The 20,101-nt window shown below is 34.2% G+C and overlaps 2 protein-coding genes across 3 annotated transcripts in view; one reads left to right on the top strand and one right to left on the bottom strand.

The window, feature by feature from the left end:
* Window positions 1-7,441, bottom strand: part of LOC109099518 (fibroblast growth factor 22-like) — a 33,192-nt gene extending 25,751 nt beyond the window's left edge. The window contains exons 1-3 of one of the 2 annotated variants that reach the window (XM_019113037.2): window positions 7,326-7,441; window positions 2,302-2,423; window positions 1,214-2,229 (exon numbers count right to left, since the gene is read on the bottom strand). In XM_019113037.2, coding sequence (XP_018968582.1) covers window positions 1,214-1,550 — 337 coding nt within the window. In that variant the 5' untranslated portion in view covers window positions 1,551-2,229; window positions 2,302-2,423; window positions 7,326-7,441. Of the gene's footprint in view, window positions 1-1,213; window positions 2,230-2,301; window positions 2,424-6,748; window positions 7,020-7,325 lie in introns of those variants that run through there. The other variant, XM_042748633.1, reaches the window with a different exon arrangement.
* A 26-nt stretch (window positions 7,442-7,467) lies between these two features.
* polrmt (polymerase (RNA) mitochondrial (DNA directed)) overlaps window positions 7,468-20,101 on the top strand; it is a 51,607-nt gene continuing 38,973 nt past the window's right edge. Inside the window, exons 1-5 of the mRNA XM_042748631.1 lie at window positions 7,468-7,642; window positions 8,039-8,137; window positions 9,063-9,910; window positions 10,883-11,016; window positions 16,805-16,991. Coding sequence (XP_042604565.1) covers window positions 7,501-7,642; window positions 8,039-8,137; window positions 9,063-9,910; window positions 10,883-11,016; window positions 16,805-16,991 — 1,410 coding nt within the window. The 5' untranslated portion in view covers window positions 7,468-7,500. The remainder of the gene's footprint in view (window positions 7,643-8,038; window positions 8,138-9,062; window positions 9,911-10,882; window positions 11,017-16,804; window positions 16,992-20,101) is intronic.

Below are 20,101 nucleotides of genomic sequence, written 5' to 3'. Positions count from 1 at the left end.
ACTGTGATCTCCATGACCCAGACCAGTTAAATGCCAAATTCAAACAAACGGAAAGCCCTGATGAACCCTGACACAGGATGATATAGAGTAAAACTCCAGCTGGAAAAGAGAGATCAAACCTGAGCTCAAATTAGGAGGCAGGGGAAAAGTGATTTGTAAGAAACATCTTGTTGATTTATCACTGAAGGGGTTTCTAAAGACCAAATGCACTTGCTATTTCAAAATGAAATGCTAATCAAACATCCACAATTTTCAGTAAAGTATTAAAGCATCAAAGTATACAAAACACTCAAAGAAAAAAAAATGGAAAAAGTTATACCTTTAGGGGTACAACAGTTCTCCACTGAGGCACTACACTTAAAGGGAAATATTAATCCTAAAGAGTTAATAGTAGAACCTTAAAGGTACATTAATACTATGAACTACTATTTTACACCTTTTAGAAGTAAAAAGTCATCATCCCTTTAATAATACCAAACCAGTGACAAGCTGTTGTACCACTAAAGGTATAACTTTTCTGACAGTCTACAGAGGATTTTAAGATTTTACAACAAAACATTTATGTTGAATACATGTTGAACTGAAATGTGAATTTGACACTGTACATAACTGCTGATTAAATTTACTGTTGTGTTTACATTTTCTGATTAAACCTGAAGGATTTGCTATTTAGTTTTAAGTTACTGTAAATTCCGTTTAACTTTATTTCAATAAAGAAGTAAGTTTCTGCCTCTGAGTAAAAAATAAAACAAGCAATAGTCAAAGTGGGACATAAAGTGACAATAACAAGAAGTCACAAGTAACAAGAAATAGTCACATTGTGAGATATGAAGTCACAATTATAAGATATGACATTGCAATAAGGAGATGTAAAGTTTTTACGGGAGATAAAGTAACATTTACCTTTTTAATTATTTTTTTTTTTTGTCTCTAGGGTATACACAGACTTCCATATTTCAAATCATAGTATTTTGCGAGCCAGTACAACAGTGAAGGGCCTTCATTTTCCAATTAAGTGTTTTACGCAATACAAATCTTACCTAGCAACACCTTTGTACATACTCATAAAAGTCTGACTCTACGAGCAGACGAATAAAAGAGCCATAAACCACAAGTGATAAGAGAGTCGATGGACGATCATAAAAACCAAAGGAGCCCCACTCCCTATCTGCAGTGACACATGAATGGAGACAAACACTGGGTGTCTACTCACTGTCAGGGTAATTCTTCCGACGGGTGCCATCCACCTTGCCTGTCTTGTCGATGCAGAGAAAGAACTTGTTGGCGGAATAGAGGCGCCGAAGGCGGACGTCACCTTCGAGGTGGTTATAGCTGCGCGTGTGCCGCTCCAGTGTCCATGAGCAGTTTGTGCCCTGTGCCAGCGCATGAAGGGGGTCATGCCCCAGTGCAGGTGGGCAACCTCCAAGAGAAGAGCAAGCCAGAAAGAGTAGGGATAGGCATAACAAGGGAAAAGGATAAGAAGAGAGGGCTGAGCCGGCAAAGGTGAGGTCGCAATGGAGACCAGCGGTAGTAGGTGTCCATTTGCACATGATGGGTCAGACTCCCAAGGTGCACCTTGCAGAAGTAGTCGGCATGATGCTGGTCTTCGCAGGGCACTCTGCCTCACGCAGAACCCATAAGCAGGAGCATGGGAAGAGAGGGTAGAAAAATCCTGAGTGAACAATATCAAACTCAAGTGTATCACTTTAGTCTTTTAACAAGCTGTCTGTTGGTCTTGCTCTTCAGAATGATGAATGAGAACTTTGCAATTCCATCCCAAAGAAATGTCTCAATCTTGTTAGATTGTCCTGGAGTATCCAGGTCCCTCAGTCCAAGCTGATAGAGTTGCGGGGTCCTGTGTCCTGTGTGATGCCTGCACCTTGCAGGGCTCTTTCCTCTCAGCCAGGGGCAGAGCAAGGTAAAAAAAAAAAAAAGTGAGGCTGCCTGACCTGTGCCTGTGAATGAGCTGAGTTGAATGAGTGTATTTCAATGAGTGTCTGTGTGTCTGTGTAAGAGAATGATTAAAAAAGACTACCAAGAGAAAGAGAGGGAGAGGATAAGATAGAGGTGGCAGTGAGAGTAAGTCTGACGGACTCAACAAGGCAGTAAAGCTGTAAATGGGTGTCTTTCTCTCTCTCACTCTCTGTGCCTTGCTGTCTGCCTGCTCTTTGGTGGGGTGGCTCAGTCCTTTCCTGCATTTTATTCAGGGCAGGGCTTGTATCTGGGGGACTGAGAGGAGATGGGTGGGGCCTGGATTATTCATAATCACTTTAAGTGAATGTCACTCTCAAAATTGTTTACCTTTTATCGTACTGTCATTCATTTCCTTTCAGGAAACTGATCATCCTCAGATGTGCATATATCACTTTACATCCTGCCCTGAACCAAAATAAACTGTTGTCATCAGAAGTGATTTACAGCATCTGTGGAGGTTAATCATCAGGTAAATTACAGGTAATAAATACACTCAATATAGTAAGTACAGAAGTAAAGTTAAGGTCTTTATATCCACTTTAAAAATGGGTAAATTTGAGCACCAAAGAAGAGGTCTCCCTTTCCTGTAATGGCACTTGTATGTGGACCATACCAATGGACATTTGAGTCAGCATCTGACCTGGTGAATATGACCTGGTGAATATGAATATGATTTTATTCATGAACAGCTGGGAGCCTAAAAAGTGCTAATTTTCTGATAGGACACCAAGTAAAATATTTACAACTTCCTTGTTTTTCTGTCTTCAAGATGTTGTGAGCTTTACTCAGAGTGGCATGTAGTGGCACATTTGTCTAAGTGAACCTCTGCTCTGAAACACTGACATACTTTTCATATCCTCCTGGTTTCAATGAAGTGTGCAGCCCAGGGGCAGAGGGTGAAAATATTCTTGAAGGTGTGTTTTACCAGGAAGAGTCACTTCACACTTTGTAGCTAGTTAACTAATGGGTCTCTGAAGCTTTAGCACTCATACTTAGCCTATAAAAGCCTATGGAGACAGCAGTCTGCAGTCTTTTTCAGCTTCCCGCAGTCATTCCCTTCTCTTTGGGCATATCAGCCTTTGGGTTTCTTACTGTACTTCAAAGCCTAGTCTTTTTTTCTAAACTCATAGATCTAAGTACTTCATCCCCAATTAAACCTAACTGAAGTGGACCCCTACCTTTAATTTCTCTCCTCCCTGCCAACATTTATGCACCTCACAAAAATGGATGGCACAGAAAAGTACCCATCACTGTCATGCTGTGTGCTTCTACAGCTGGTTACGGTCTGAGAAAAAGCTGTAAAAGTGGATGTAGATTTAATTAGTGAAACTTTCTAAGGCAAAATAACTATTACTTGCTCATACTTAAAATTAGGGTTTTGAATAAAGTATTAAAGTATTAAACTTTGAGCTCATCCTGCTCAGTTAATTCTACATGCATGTGTAATACCTCAGATCATAGTTAATTCAAGAGAGGTATTACTTTTCTAAACAATGAGATATGTGATTTATGATTGCTGGATTACCTGAGCTGTATCTACAGACCAGAAAATTCACAGATAGAAACTTGGAGATGGGCTATTTTGTTTTGAACACAAAGAAATTACCAAAAACAACACAGAAACCACATAGCAATGCTCTTAAAACTGCTCAGAACATCTTAGGAACCAGATAGCAATGCCCTGAACAACTCCCAAAAACTTGGCAAGTTTTTCACAGCAAGTACCAAAACCTTTTTTTTCTTTTTTCAGATAATTTCAAATCTTTGAAGTCTCAAAAAGAATGTCCAAATAATGTTGATTTTCAAACTCAGCACATCTAGGTCATAACAGAAATGTGGAGTTCAGAAACAGGAAATTCACCAGATAGCATATTCCAAGTGAACGCTGACAATATAGACAACATTTTGTAGCTAAATGTAAATAACTTATGCTTTGTTCTTTCTTTTTTGACTTGCTTGTTGTCTATTTTACAGATATACCCTTCCATGCACATACGGAATGAGCAATCTTGTGCCCCTCTAGCACACTCAATGACCCCGGAAGTCCATAAGATCAGCTCCCGCTTCCTTAGAAATTGATGGTAATTGATGGTAATTAGATTCTTTTAGGGGAAATGTAAGATGTTGCACTTAGAAGCGCAAGAACAAAGTTCTGTCCCCATAAGAATGTCAGATGTGATGATAAACTTGCTCAGACTAATATGTTGATGCTAGTCCCTCTGCTAAATACATGTCCACAACACAGCTCTTTCATTCAGGACACAGCAGCACAACTGCCATGATCTAAACATTTCAAGAAATCTTAAGCGTGGCTTGTGAGAATCTTAGAATGATTTCTGAAGGATCATGTGACTCTGAAGACTGGAGTATTTGACAGCTGAAAATTCAGCTTTGCCATCACAGAAATAAATTACATTTTAAAATATCTTTATATAGACATTTTCAATTGTAATAATATCTTAAAATAGTATTGTTTTATTACTTGTATGCTTAAGAGATTTCTATCAAAAACATTAAAAACAAGTTACTGATCCCCAAATTTTGAAGTATTCTTCTCTATTTTACGTATTTTACAGACACTGTAAAAAAAGAAAAAAAAAAGGAAAAGAAAAACATATGAAACTTAATCTTGACTGACATGACCTCAGAGAAAAGGTCTAAGATCTCTAATTCCACACATCGTTGGCCGTCAATAGGCCTCTGCTTTGCTCCCATGATGCCACGCTATGCTGGTTGCGCCCTGAGCTGAGAAAATCTGTTCGGCCATGTGGGATGTTCACTGGCGAAAGGAACCTAATCTTTCCCAGTAGGGCTCCCATCAACTCTGGAAGTGTATGAATGGAGATAATATCTCAGTAATGAGGCCTGTTTTGTACCATCAAAGTCCTCCAAAAAGGCCTGAAACCCGACCTCCCTCTTTGCGCCGACGAGCTCCCCCTAATAGCTCCCATTATTAATTGTTTTCTCTCTCCTGCTAACATACGGAGTCTCTTCCAGTCCCCCTCCATCACCCACCTCCACTGCCAACACGAACTCGGTCTCCGTTTCACTTCAGACTACCTCAGTTAACATTTCTAACTAACGATAAATGGCATCAGCCTAAAAAACCTACATTTTATTTAATTCTTCATAACACTATTCCATGGTCTAGTTATTTTGCCACTCCCAAATTATCAGCTTATTTTGAAATAAGATTGTGGTGAATCACACACTGCCGTTAGGCAATGTACTTTGAAACTCTCATGTCAACCACAGACTTCCTGCTAGATTCCTCCGACGCAGGTGGCCGAGATAACCAGAGTGCCACACTGTGCGGTCGCCTGCATAAACATCCGTTTCTAATTCAGGATCTGTCCACTGCCGCCACAACTGAAGATTAATCTACAACAAGCCTATTTGCATTTCCTGCTTCGTGACCATTGTCCATTGTAGCCGAAAACAGTGATAAGTGAGCAATCTATCTGATCAACAGCTCCTGAGAGTCTTCGTCCTCTCGGGATAGTTGACAGAGATCTACACGTGATAAAATGAACTGTTACTTTTTAAAAATAAAAAGATTGAGGATATGATTGGTGGACTTTTATCAGTAGCGATAATCAAAGAGAGATGTGTCTCAGATGTGGGAGATATATGGTACTAATTGTAGAAACTAAAACAAATCTGCCTTCAAGTGCCATGAGGATATTATTTTTTTCTTTTAATATATTTTAAGCATTGAATCTGAATTATTAGTATTGACAGGTGCCGAGAGATTTTCCTAAATGTGTTGCATAAGGGCATGCTAACCCTCTCAATGTGGTTGTAAGATACACCTAGCATTGGTATGTTTAGAAGACTAAAATCAGAGCGAGAATTTTTCCCTTTACAGAATTTTTTACCTTCCTTTTTCCAAAACCTCAACTCATACTTGCATGAAGCATTGGCTAATCAAGTGAACATTTTAAAAGCAGCTCCTACCTCTAAAAACAAAGAAACACACCCTTCTTATAGGTGTGCAAAAAAGTCTGAATATCAGAGTGCCAGAGAAAGGCAGCCTTGTCCTGAAGTTATTTTCAGGGTCTTGAATGGCTCTCTTCTCTCCTTTTGTTGACAGCCAGTCACCCAGTAATGACTGTCACACCAGAGCTTGAAACATCAAATGGTCCTGTCAGAAAGGTGACCCTGTGAACCGTAGTGACAAACAAACGTATGATCTCCACCTACTAGATACGCACAACTTACTTGGATGACTGCCATCGAACTGTCGATATAAATGTGTTTTACTGACTTATTTCAGAATTTAAAAAACATTACAGAGAGCCTAATTACAGGATGTTAAAAAGCCTAATTGGGGTCAATACGATTTTTAATACAGTAAACAATAATTTATTCCTGTGATGGCAAACCATTTCCGTGTCACATGATCAATGCAGAAATCATTCTAATAAGCACTGAATCAGGGTGCTCAAGAAACATTATTATTATCATCAATATTGACAGTAGTGGTAATATTTTTTATTTTTTTTATTTTTTTGTGGAAGGATTCTTTGATGAAAAGAAAGTTGCTGAATGAAAGTATTAATTAAAAAAAAATCTTAGTGATCTACTTTCATCATCCTTTTCATTTTTAATTTAACATTATGATACAAAGATTTGATTACTGAGAAGTTCAGTCTAACAGAAGTAAGGACAGATTTACTGTTCAAATGACAACATGCATACACCTATTTAAATATTAATACAAAATATTGTCTAAGCTTAAATCACTCAAACGCACAGAAAATGGCATATTTACCTACAAATATCAGGTTTCATGTGTCACGGAACAAAGGAAGAAGAAGAAGTCGAAAAGTGAAAAACTGAAGCACACATTTGTGTAGCCTAATTGCTTTGCGCGGGAAATACTGAGGCGCGCGCTTGGTGACCCTGTAGCCAACTGGATCCCGTGAAACTTGGCAAAGTTCGCCATCTACTGTACAGTTTCTAACCAATACAGGCATTTTAAATCACATATCACTTGGTTCAAATAAATCGTTTAATATCTTAAAACTTAAAAGAAATTGGTCTCGTCATTTTATATTTTAAATATTTTATATACAAACAAAAGCTGTGAAATGAGCCTTCACCAATAGAAAAATGCTACTTTAGTAGGCTACATCTTTTTATTATACTAAACATAAGTACATTTAGTAAAATAAAGAGATTTAACTAGTGAATTTAGGTTGAAAACAACTTTGATACCTTATAACAAGGTTTTTGTAGCTGATTACATATTAAAAAGCCTACTTGTCCCCTATTTTCTCCTCGCGTTAAGAACATTTCCTAAAGCTCATATGAAATTCGTGATTACATGCCAATGAAATACAACTTACATGAGATGCACAGTACTAGCAGGTGTTTCATGCTCCCTCAAGATGAGATTTGGTCGATCTGCTCGTCGCTCTTTGATGTCTGAACTCCTCGCATCGACTATGAGCTAGTCAGGTCTGAGCAAGATGGCGGCCTTCTGCACCAGATAACGCGGTGTTTCAAAACTATCACAACAACATGTCACTTTTGAGACTGTGTGCATATTCAGCTGCTTTAACTCGCAGTTTAGCGGTTGACAGAAGTGTTCAGAGATTTCTAAATGGCGATTATTGCCGACTGTGTCTCAGAATACGGAGTAATGGAGAGAGACAGATACAAGGTATCGTAATGAAACAGGTTTAAAGTCATCTGTCTTGTCCTTCATATCACATTAAGTCTGCCATGTGTTTTATATCAGGTGTATATTTCAAATGTACGTTGAAATATGCACTTCAAAAAAGTCAAGCATTGACTGTTGTTTGCATCAATGATTTCTCAATGTCAAGGAGGCTTTAATAAATAACAGTCTGACATAGTTGTTCAATCAATGTGATGATTGTAACTTCTTTATGCACATTTTCGGTCTCCCTTTGATGTATATCTGATCTAGATCTATTATGTCCGTGTGGATTCTTTGTTTTATTAGGTGTTATGTCTCATTTTGTATTCCAGCACCAAATACAAACAGCAGAGTTGGTAAACTTTTTAGGTCACCGTTTTATCTGTCGTTTTTCAGACAAAACATGGGCTACAGTTTACCAACGACACTATTCAGCCATTCCTAAGAAGGAAGATGGGAAGAAAAGATTCTGGGAACAGTCTCAGTTGTTGGATGGTATGGTCTATTTTCACTTATGGTTATTTATCTAATGTTAATCACTGATGTTATAAGAGAATTGATGTTATCAAGAACTGAATTTGTACGGTTTTTATTATTATTGTTATTGTTATTATTATTTATTTATTTATTTTCCGAAGAGCAAATTGGTTGTATGAATTTTGGTTGGGTAATATTTAATTTTAATTTTAAGCTAAGTCAGTTTTATTTATGCAGCGCTTTAGACCCTTTCACAGCATTCCAGCTATTAAAATTTGCTATATTGTGTATATATTATTTGAGTTTATGTATGCAAATGAAGTTGAATACTTAATATCCTATTTTATATATAGAGCTGTGTGATAATATGGCTTACATTTTACAGTGATACTAATAATCATGCAAGTTTTGCTGTATAGGGTCAAAGACAAGATGTCAAATTTAGGTGTGAGCATCAAATTAAATTTACAATATATATATATATATATATATATATATATATATATATATATATATGCATACAAAACATAATATATGCAAGTAATGTGTGTAGCTTAGAGTTTTAAAAAAAAAACAACAATCAAAATTAAACAGGAAACACATGCTAATGTAAATTTTGTTTAAAAAACGAAATTTCAAAACTGTATTCAACTTTTTTATGCTTGAAAAACCCTTTTTATCTTTGATGCTTATATTGCTTTATGTGAGTGTACTGTATGTATGTGGGTGAAGCTGAATATACTTTAAAAATATTACTGGGTGATGGTGTAGTTTACAATTTGTGTTGATATAAACACTCAAGCAGGTGAGATACATATAAAAAAATTAAACTTAAAATTATTTAACTTAAAATACATTAATAGAAGTTCATTGTTAAGTAAAATAAAGGTGTGTAATACTGTCATGTGTGCACTACAGTTTTCTCTTAAAAAATGTTTCACAGTTCTGGAGTCCAGAATCCAGCAGTTGCAGTCTGACTCCGTTGTAGACGTCAAACATTCAAAGGTGCAAATCATCAAAATGCAGCAGAAAATACAGAAAACATCACCTGGGAATAGTCAAAAGAACTTGCCGGGAGAAAAAGCAGAAAAGCTTAAAAGTGGGCCATCTGCAAAAAAAGGTGGAACTGAAGTTGTCATGCCTTCCAAAACTCACGCAAGTCGCTGGATGGAGAAACTCAAGCGGGAAAAGTGGATTAATCCCAAAAAACAAACTTCACATAGAACGCACGACAAGACAGGTGTGGGTAAAAGCAGCAAAGGGAGTTCGATGCGTCCTGGAACATCTACAAAGACCATCACAACAGGCAAAATAAGCGAGACGAAAACTAAAGGAGAAGACTCCAAAACCTCTGCGTCTACCACAACATCCTCCAAAGTCAGTGCTGTGCAAAAAAAGTCTAAAAAGAAGGTTTCGAGAGTCTCAGAAAGTTTAGCCGTCAGGTTTCCAGGAGTGCAGAAGATCTCCAGCAGTGAAGTTGGCTGTGTTTCTGAGATGTCCACACAAGAGAAACTGGCAGATAAAGAATTTGATGAGGTCGAGGAGCTTGATGTAGACCACGAAATCGACCAGCAGAGCTTGAGTGCTCCTGAAAAGCTTCTGGAGGATAAGGAAGGAAACCGCTATGGAGATCCTCAGCTCAGAATCCGCTGTTACTTGGAGGCTTGTGTTTTCATCGATGATGTAGCTAGAGCTCAAAGCTGCCTACTTTCTTATCATCGTCAGTTATCCAAACGAATGCACTTGTCTATCAGCGCCTACAACATCGTGATGAGGATGTGGGCCAAAAGAGTATGTATTAAGCATCTCTCTTTTTACATTATATTAAAAAAAATTTAAGCAAAAATATAGTAAGCAAATTACAAAACGAAATAAATGAGAATATAGTAAACTACTTGATGTTAATCTTAATGATGACCCATTTGCATCTCTCATTTTACACACTTTTGATCAAAAATATAATAAAGTAATACTGCAGAAATCTTTCAAATTTAAATTGCTGTTTTTTTTTTTTCAAATAGAAATAAAATGTAATTTATTCCTGTAGTGGCAATGCTTAATTTTTAGCAGAGATTACTTCAGTCTTCAGTGTCACATGATATATTGTATTCAAATATTTAACAAAAAGGTATATTTTTTGTTGTTATATATTTATATATATATATATATATATATATATATATATATATATATATATATATATATATATATATATATATATATATATATAAAATAATAATTTTCTTTTAGTCTTAAATTTTAGAATTTTCCAATTTTTTTTTTTTTATAATTTCTCAGTGTTTTTTATTATATTGATTGTTCTATCACCTTTTTTAGTCTTACTTTTTTTAAGTATTTTATTTTTCGGGATGTTTCAGTATTTTGCTTGTTACTTTCCCCTTCAGATTTACATGTTCTATAATTTTTTTATATATTATTTTTAAGATTTATTTATGGCGTTTTATGCCTTTATTTAGTTAGGTCAGTATAGGTCAACAGGAAGCGAATTGGGTGAGAGAGAGGGGGATGGGATTAAGGAATGGTCCGCGAGCCGGGACTCGAACTCGTGACACCCGAAGCACAATGGCGCTGTATGTCGGCGCTCTGCCCACGAGGCCATCGGCACTGACATGTTTTATAAATTTACATTTAAAAATTATTTTATCATTTATTTTAGTGTTTTGCCTGCTTGTTGCAGTTAATAATTTTGCAGTTTTGTTCTGTAATGCTCTATTTAAAGCCATTTGTAACTGTGCTTTGCAGGGTTCCTTCAATCACATCCGTCGCTTGTTCGTTCTGATTGAAGAAGCAGGTCTGAAACCCAATGTTGCATCTTACAGTGCTGCTCTGGAGTGCATGGGACGCATGCCTGAGTGTCAAACATGGATCATTAAAAGGTAAACACTTACTTCATTTATGTACTTCAGTGTATTCCATTCACAGGTGAATCCAACAGATGGTGCATCACTAGTTTGCAAGGAGGAGGTTTCTTAAAGTTTCTTATATGGTTATTTTTTGTTCCAAGATCAAAAGGAAAAATAGAAAACTTATATATATATATATATATGGGTTGAATAAAGCTGGAAGGGCTTTCGGAACAGTTAGAAATGTACAATGATGACATAATCATTAAGTTTTAGAGTGTTCAAATATTCAATAACAATGTGACTGTCACATTGTTTAATGGATTGACAGTTCCAGACTGTGTCTCTAGATGTCAGTGTTGCAGTGTGCTGTAATTCATGTGTAACAAAGACTCCTGCATTCTCTTTATATTCCTTTTAAGAACCCAAATTAATTTGATAAACATGCAAATTCGTAATGATGCTCATATATATGCTTTTTTTTATGAATGCATCCTCCATGAGCCGATCCATTCATCCATAGCACTATAGGATTATTCTGAGCCTGCCTTGACCGTGTCCAAAAATAGAAATTCAAATTGTGGTCATTCATCTAAAGAGCATTAACTCAGTGGACTGCCATTTTCTCTCTGGTCGTCTATTTGTTTTGTATGCTGCTCATCTCCGGGTGGAAAAATTTAGCAGATGAACACCTCCACACTTGCATTTATACGAGGAGTTCCTTGACAGAATGAGGCCAGATTTAAAAAAAAAAAAAAAATTTTTTTTTTTTCTTTTTTTTTTTTCTTGCCTCACTTTTACATTGTCAAATATATTAAATGGTCATTAGGGCTGTCACGTTTGAATTTAGTATAATTATTTAATAAAAAATTTAATTAAACATTTCTGCATTTTAATATGTATTAGAATATATATAAATATATATATTTGAATTGGATTGTCTTCATTTGGAGTGTTTTCTCAGCAAGTGTTTATAATCCAAATGCAATTTTTAGTATTCATTCTACTATGGAACACAAAAGTAGATATTATGAAACCTGTCTCAGTGTTTCAAAATGCTGAAAATATCTCAAAAGTTGTTTTGGACCCCATTGACTTTCCAAAATTTGAACTGCTGTTCATTTTTGTAAGAAATTTATACTTTTATTGAGCAAAGATGCATTAAATGGATCAAAAGTGATTGTTCCTAAGATTTCTATTTCAAATTTTTATTTTTATTTTTTTCATTTTTGTTCATCAAAGAATCCTCAAAAACATGTTTCACATTTTCCACCGAAATATAAAGCAGCACAACTGTTTTCAACATAATTATTATTACTAATAACTGCTTCTTGCACATAAGTTAACTTAACTTATGTGCAAGAACATAAGTTCAGTTACATACATAAGTAACTTAACTAAGGATCACGTGAATGACTGCTAAAAATTCAGCTCTTCTACCATGGGAATAAATTACATTTTAAAATGCATCAAATAGAAAACAGCTATGCTAAATTGTAAAGTTATTTCACCATATTTCTATTTTTACTGCATTTTTGATTAAATAAGTTCAGACTTGGGAAATTTAAGAGACTTCTTTTAAAAACATAAATCACCCATGGTTGCAAAAAGTTTTTTGAGCGGTAGTGTATATTTTAATTTGGATGCAACTGCTAAACATCTTAAAATGATGAGATTCACATTGGTTTTAAATCCACCGGACAGTTGTGCCCTTCGTGGTCCATCTTTAGCCGTTTGTTTGTTACTGCACTGTAACCGTTTTAAGTGATCTAATTGATTGTATTAGGCTTTTGTGCGTCTGTAAAGCCTAATGCAAAGTATCTGCATTTGATTAGTGCTAAAGGTGACTGCTGAAGCAAATGTGGTGCTGCCCAATGACAGCACAGAGGGACAGGTGCAGGGTGGCTTGTGGCAGCTGGTTGGGTGATCGATCATTGTAAGCTGATGGCAAACACACACTGTTGTGCAGTGAAAGTCTTCTTTCTACAAATCCCAGAGGAGTCTATTTTTTAACCATCTGTATCTCTTTGTTCTCCTTGCCACAGTTTCAATTTGTCCTTCAGCTCTCATGCGGCACCGTTGTTGCATCTTTCGCTGCAATCCGAGCTTGTCTTTGCACATTTGGTTTCAAATCACGATCTTTAGGACCAGCCGTTCACTGTTGTTCTGATTGTAATAACAGTGTAGTCCGTAGCCGGTAATGTAAGCATCAACATAATCCTAAGGGCTTTCAGTGTGGAAAGAATAGATTAAAACCTGGAAATTTTGACATCTTGACCTCGCAAGGTGCATATGTCCGAAATTACTGACTCTAGTGCTGGCAAACGATTAATCGCGATTAATCATATCCAAAATAAAAGTTGTTGTTTGCATAATATGTGTGTGTGTATTTATTATGTATATGTAAATACACACACATGCAGGTATATATTTAAAAAAATATTTGTTATTTGTATATTAAATATATTTATATATAATATAAATTATATAAATATCAATATATGCATTTAAATACATGTTAATATTTTCTATATATATATATATATATATATATATATATATATATATATATATATATGTGTGTGTATATATATGTGTGTGTGTGTGTATATATATATATATGTGTATATATATGTATATATATATATATATATGGTATATATATGTGTGTGGTGTATATATATATATATTATATATATATATATATGTGTGTGTGTATATATATATATATATATATATATATATATATATATATATATATATCTATATATATATATATATCTGTGTATATGTGTAATGATATGTGTATATATATATGTATATATGTGTGTGTGTATATATATATATATATATATATATATATATATATATACATAATATATATATATATATATATATATATAATATATATATATGAATGTGAAATATATATATATATATATATATATATATATACATACACCACATATATATATATATAAATATATTATGTAAACAAAAACTTTTATTTTGTACGCGATTAATCGGGACTAATCGTTTGACAGCACTAGCTAACTCGTTCTCTTTATGGTGAATGTTTCATAGTTTACTGTACTGTAAATAAAAATATTTTTTCAAAAAAGTAGTAAAAAAAATTATTTGTTTGACTAATCAAATAAAATGAGTGAGTAGATTGTCTGAAATTGCCAATTCAGAATATTAATAAATACTATAATAATGTATAAATAATAGTGCTATCAAACGATTAATCGCAATTAATCGCATCCAAAGTAAAAGTTTTTGTTTACATAATAAATGTGTATGTACTGTGTATATTTAATATGTGTAAATATAAATACACACATACCCAGTAGATATTTTGAAAATATTTATATGCATTTACATGTATATATTTATATTCATAAAATTTATAATATATATAAATATATTCATATATAAACATAACATATTTTTCTGAAGTATATACATGCATTTGTGTGTATTTATATTTGCACAATAAATTTACACAGTACACACACATATATTATGTAAACAAAAAGTTTTTTTGGATTTTTAATGCGATTAATCGACATTAGTGACAGCACTAATAAATAATATTAAAATAACACCTAATGTCTGAAAAATGTATATCGATTTTGACATTTGACAGGATTACATTTAACAGTGTTATTAAATTATAAGTGTTTTAATGATCAACTTCAAATGAGATAAATGCAAAAAATTAACATATGCAATTAAATATATATTTATATAGCTGGTCTATTGAATTTTTATTATATTCAATATCAAACGATTATTGATACTCATATTTTTTGTGCAATCCGAAATTAAATTAAATATGCCACCTAAAGTAAGGTTTACTCCACTTGAGGCTTAACTCTTTTGCATAGACATTCGTTTGGCAAATGCAACGAAAGCAGCGTTTTGAACGCTCTGCAGAAAGCCTAACTCTCACCAACCTCTATATTTATCAGCTTCCTTTGTCCCCAACAAGAGATCAGCCTTTAAAAGAATGCTTCAGGATTACCCCGATATAGAGTTTTCCGCCTCTCCTAATTGCATTTGCATCAGCTGAGGGTTTAACATTTACAAGAGTATTGAATGCAACCCTCAGGAGGTACTGATACGATTGTTCCTCTGTCAGGCACAAGATGGGAAGGGTAAAGGCACGTCTTTCTCAAGGCCTCAAGTTGCCCTCTGTAGCTTCATCTGCTCGCTGTGCGCTCACTAGAGGGCACTGATGATGCATCATCTGTGCAGTTCTCGCCCAAAGAAGCCTGTTGCTTTGGAAACCATCACTGCATTCTCAGAGGTTTAGGAATAACCCAGTCTGTCCTGCAGCCTCCCGGTAATGTCAAATATCTCCTTACAGAATAAATGTGCTTAAACCACTAGTTTACGACTAGTACCACAGCACTGTTGAATTCATGATCCTGATTGGTTGATAGACTTTCCAAGGTGTGGTTAAAGGAGATTGGGCTGTTACTTAAAGATATAGTTCACCCAAAATTTGCTAAAAATTCACTCACCCGTAAATCATCCAAGATGTAGATGAGTTTGTTTCTTGATCGGAGCAGATGTGGAGAAATTTAGCAGTACATCACTTGCACACCAATGGATCCTCTGCAGTGAATGGGTGCCGTCAGAATGAGAGCCCAAACTGCTGATAAAAACATCACAATAATCCACAAGTAATCCACACAATTCCAGTCCATCAATTAACATCTTAAGCAAAATGCTGAGTGTCTGTGATAAAATCTATCATGAAACGTCTGGCCAAAATACAAGTCCATAATCTGTAATATTGTTTCCTTTAGTGAACAAGTTGTCTAGTCTGAATCAGAAGAGAAATATGCACAGGTCAAACACTGTTTATAAGCGAACAGTTCTAAACAAATGTGTTTGTGGATATGAGAGGACAGCAGATGATGGACTTTTTTCACTGGAGGAAGCGTTTTTATGGAATAAACGCAAAAGCTTGAAGTTAAAGCTCCTTAATGATGGGCTTGTTTCTTGCAACCATGCAGATTTTCACTTCACAAGATGTTAATTCAAGTCATGTGGATTACTTGTGGATTATTGTGATGTTTTTATCAGCTGTTTGGACTCTCATTCTGACGGCACCCATTCACTGCAGAGGATCCATTGGTGGGCAAGTGATGTAATGCTAAATTTCTACAGATCTGATCTGATGAAGAAACAAACTCATCTACATCTCAAATGGCCTGAAGGTGAGTAAATGTTCAGCAAATTTTCATTTTTGGTTGAACTTTTTTTCAATTATTTTGGTAGTCTGTCGTCAACTATTCCTTCCTTATTCTATCTGGCACAGACTCTCATTCTCTCTTCCAGAGTGCTGTAATTTGTATTCTGTCCACGACAGGAACATAGCTCTACATCAACAGTGAGCAGTCCAGCTGCGTGGGGCTCTGACTTTATTCACACTTTTTCTGTTCGAATAAACACAGCCTTGTAATTCTTGGACGTATGGCAATGGCCTATCTGACACCCACTACCAGACGAGCAGAACACTCTGTTCGAAGGCGCTCCGTGTCAATGCAAATATTTGATATTCCACTCCGACACCCCGCCAGTCTCAGGGCTATGAGCCCAGGTGCTGCGGTCGTGGAAGTTTTTTCATTATAAGGCCTTTCCCATCCACCTTTGCATTCATTTTTAAAAAACTATTTCATCTGGGAATTTAGTCCACAATTGCTATGAACTACATACTGTAGATTAGAAAGTAACAATGAAAAAAATAACACTTCAGCTTCAAATACATGTTATTGTGAAATATAATCATCTTTTCTGGTCCACACAGGTGTCTGCAGCAGATGGAAGTGGACGGCCTGTCCGTGGATGACGTGTTCAGACAGTGTGTGTTTAAAAAGGATGAAAGAGAAATGGTTCTGAGGGCCGTCCGTTTGGTGCATCCTGAATACCAACCCAGTGTATCCAAAGATCAGCCTGTCTGTTCCCTGCCATTGGTGAAACAGTTTTATGCTGAGGTACTATTACATTATATTACGTTACGTTATATTGCTTTCCAAAAGTTTGGGATTAGTAGTATTGTTAATGTTTTTATTATTATTATTATTTTTTAAATATATATTTATATTATTTAATTATTTCCACCATGCCTGCGTTTATTTGATCAAAATATAGTATAAACCGTGATACTGTGAAATTTGTGAGATTATTACAGTTTAACATATTTTGTATTTGAATATATTTTGAAATGTAATTTATTCCTGTGATGGCAAAGCTGAATTTTCAGTCTTCAGTGTCACATGATCTTTCAGAAATCATTCTAAGATGCTGATTTGCTGCTCAAGAAACTTTTAAAGTGATTATCAGTGTTGAACGAATGAATGAATGATGCATTTATATAGTGCTTTATTGTGTATTGCTGTTGAAAATAGTTTTGTGGTGTTTTTTCAGGATTCGAGTAGAAAGTTAGAATAAAAATAAAAAGAATAGCGTCATTTAGGGTGAACGTACCTATTAAGCTCACCAAAATCTACATTGAGACATTTTTAGTGCACAAGATATTGGTTTCAGTACAAAAAATTATGTTAAAATTAGGGCTGTCAAATGATTAATCACGATTAATCACATCCAAAATAAAAGTTTTGTTTACATAATATATGTATGTGTACAGGGTATATTTATTATGTATATATAAATACACACACATAAATTATATATTTAGAAAATATTTACATGTATATACATTTATATATTTATATTCTTATAATTTATATTATATATAAATATATTAATATATAAACATAACATATTCTTCTAAAATATATACATGCATGTGTGTGTATTTATATATACATAATAAATATACACAGTATACACACATATATTATGTAAACAAAACTTTTATTTTGGATGTGATTAATCGTGATTAATCATTTGACAGCCCTAGTTAAAATAAAAGATTAATCTCTCACACAAAAATATTTAATTTTATTTTAAATGAAATAAGCATTTCAATTAAGACAACATCATTAAATGCAAAGTCTGGCTGTCCTTAATGGGTAAATGTTTTTTTTTTTTTCTACCCTTTTAGCATTAATCTGTTATCATGTTTTATTAAAAAAATCTTGTTTATTTTAAACAGCCTTTTTAAAAAAAATAAAAAAATATAAAAATTTAAAAAGACTTATATCTCAGTGTGCAATGAACTGATTGACTTAAAATTACAGGAGGTATGTAGTAACAAACACATCAATTTCTTAAGACATCAAGTATGATAATACATTATTTTTTCTTTTTATAATCTGAGCTCAAATATGGAAGTCTGCTTAATAGGTATGTGAGCTTATTAGGTACATTTACCCTATATGAAATAAATATTTTAACTTTCTAAATTTTGCTTTTGATCAATTTAATGTTTCCTTGATAAATAAACATATTTATTAAAAAAAAAAAATCCCAAACTTTTGAAAGAGTTTAATTTTTAAATATAAAAATACATGTTTTTTTTATTTTACAGTCTTCATCATATTATATATCATATTTATACTTTTAATAATCATATTTACTTTATTATATTGTATTAAATTGCCATTTTTATTCATTCAGTTTTTCATTTTATCTTCTGAATTTTAATGGAGCTATACAGTGTTTATGCTGTTACAACTCCCTTGACTGGACATATTTTACTACCCATAAAAAAAAATAGTTGTCCTTTTTCTTTACGTTAGGGTTTTTCATATATAGATATGCACTTTAGCAATAAACCTCCATTACGATATGTTAGTGAACTGAATGTAAAAAAGGTTAATTGCACTGCTAAATTGGATTTGAAGTGGAAGTTGATACCATAAAACAGGTGGTGCTTTTCATTAAAACTATATACCTGTCTTCTCTGTCAGCATTAAAAGACCTGCCTGAACTTGTCTTGTGTGTCAAAATGACGAGTTTCACTTCCATGGCAGCTGTCATCTGCTATATAATTTCTTCAAACAGAGGTGCCCGCTCTATTTTTGGGCACACTGGGGGGTGTTTTTGGGTCAATCTGCCCCACAACCAGTTCCCCGCCATCTCCTCTTTTTCCCCAACTGATTCATTACCTCAGGTGCACATGAGCCCATTTGTAACCCACACCCCGCTGCCTAACACCCTGAATGAAAACTTTCCTGGAAAGTATAGAAGAACTGGGTCATGTGAAGGTCTGAGATGAAAATGCTGCAACTCTCAGCACAAAGCAGTAAAGAAACTCTTTTAGCAACTTTTCAGAGATGCCCAACAGGCTAGGTTTGTTTTTAAACATGCTGCTGGCAGAAGTTTTCTTGTGTGCTTTTTATTTATTTATTTATTTATTTATTTATTTTTGCTTGGTTTTGTTTTACTTAGCTTTTTTGTGATTTGCTTTGTTTTATTGTTTTGTTTGTTTTTATTTATTTATTTATTTATTGTAGTTATTTTTATTCCTTTGTAATTTATGATTGTTGTCCTGATAAAAGCCAAAACTCTGATCTCTCGCCAGACTGGACTGTTTTTTAGTTTTTTGTGGTTTGTTTTGTTTTGCTTTCTTGTGCTTTGTTTTATTGTTTTTTGTTTGTTAGTTTTTATTTATGTTTTGTAGTTATTTTAGTTTATTCTTGTTTCATTTATGATTTTTGCCCTGATAAAAGCTAAAACAAAACTGTGATCTCGCTCCAGACTGTTCGATGTTCATAACAGTACTGTTGTAATAATCGACACTGTTAACGAATTTTTTTTTTGGCATTTCAGTGTTTATTTTATTTTTTGTCCCTGTTGTAGTTGTTTTGTTGTTGTTGTTTTTTTTTTTGTGATAATTTTTTTTATTTTAGTTTTTTTTTTTAATGTTTAAATATTTTATTTTAATTAACAGATCAAGTAAAAATCCATAAATAAGTTTCGCCTTAAGAAGAAAAAAAAAGCCCACTGTCACAGTCAAAAGTCAATGTTAAAGTTTCATCAAGGCAAATAATTTATGAGCATTGAGCACTAAGTGAGGAAATAGCCACCAATTCATCCCGTTTACCTCTTTTTACAATTCTTGAAATGTGTCATGTGTGCACAAGGTTTAGATAGTTTGAGATGTTGCCTCATTGCCATAAATGGCATTTCTTGCCTC

The sequence above is a fragment of the Cyprinus carpio genome, chromosome B22 (genome assembly GCF_018340385.1).
Source record: "Cyprinus carpio isolate SPL01 chromosome B22, ASM1834038v1, whole genome shotgun sequence".
Classification (NCBI taxonomy): Eukaryota; Metazoa; Chordata; class Actinopteri; order Cypriniformes; family Cyprinidae; genus Cyprinus; species Cyprinus carpio.
This window is presented reverse-complemented; position numbering and strand designations above follow the sequence as displayed.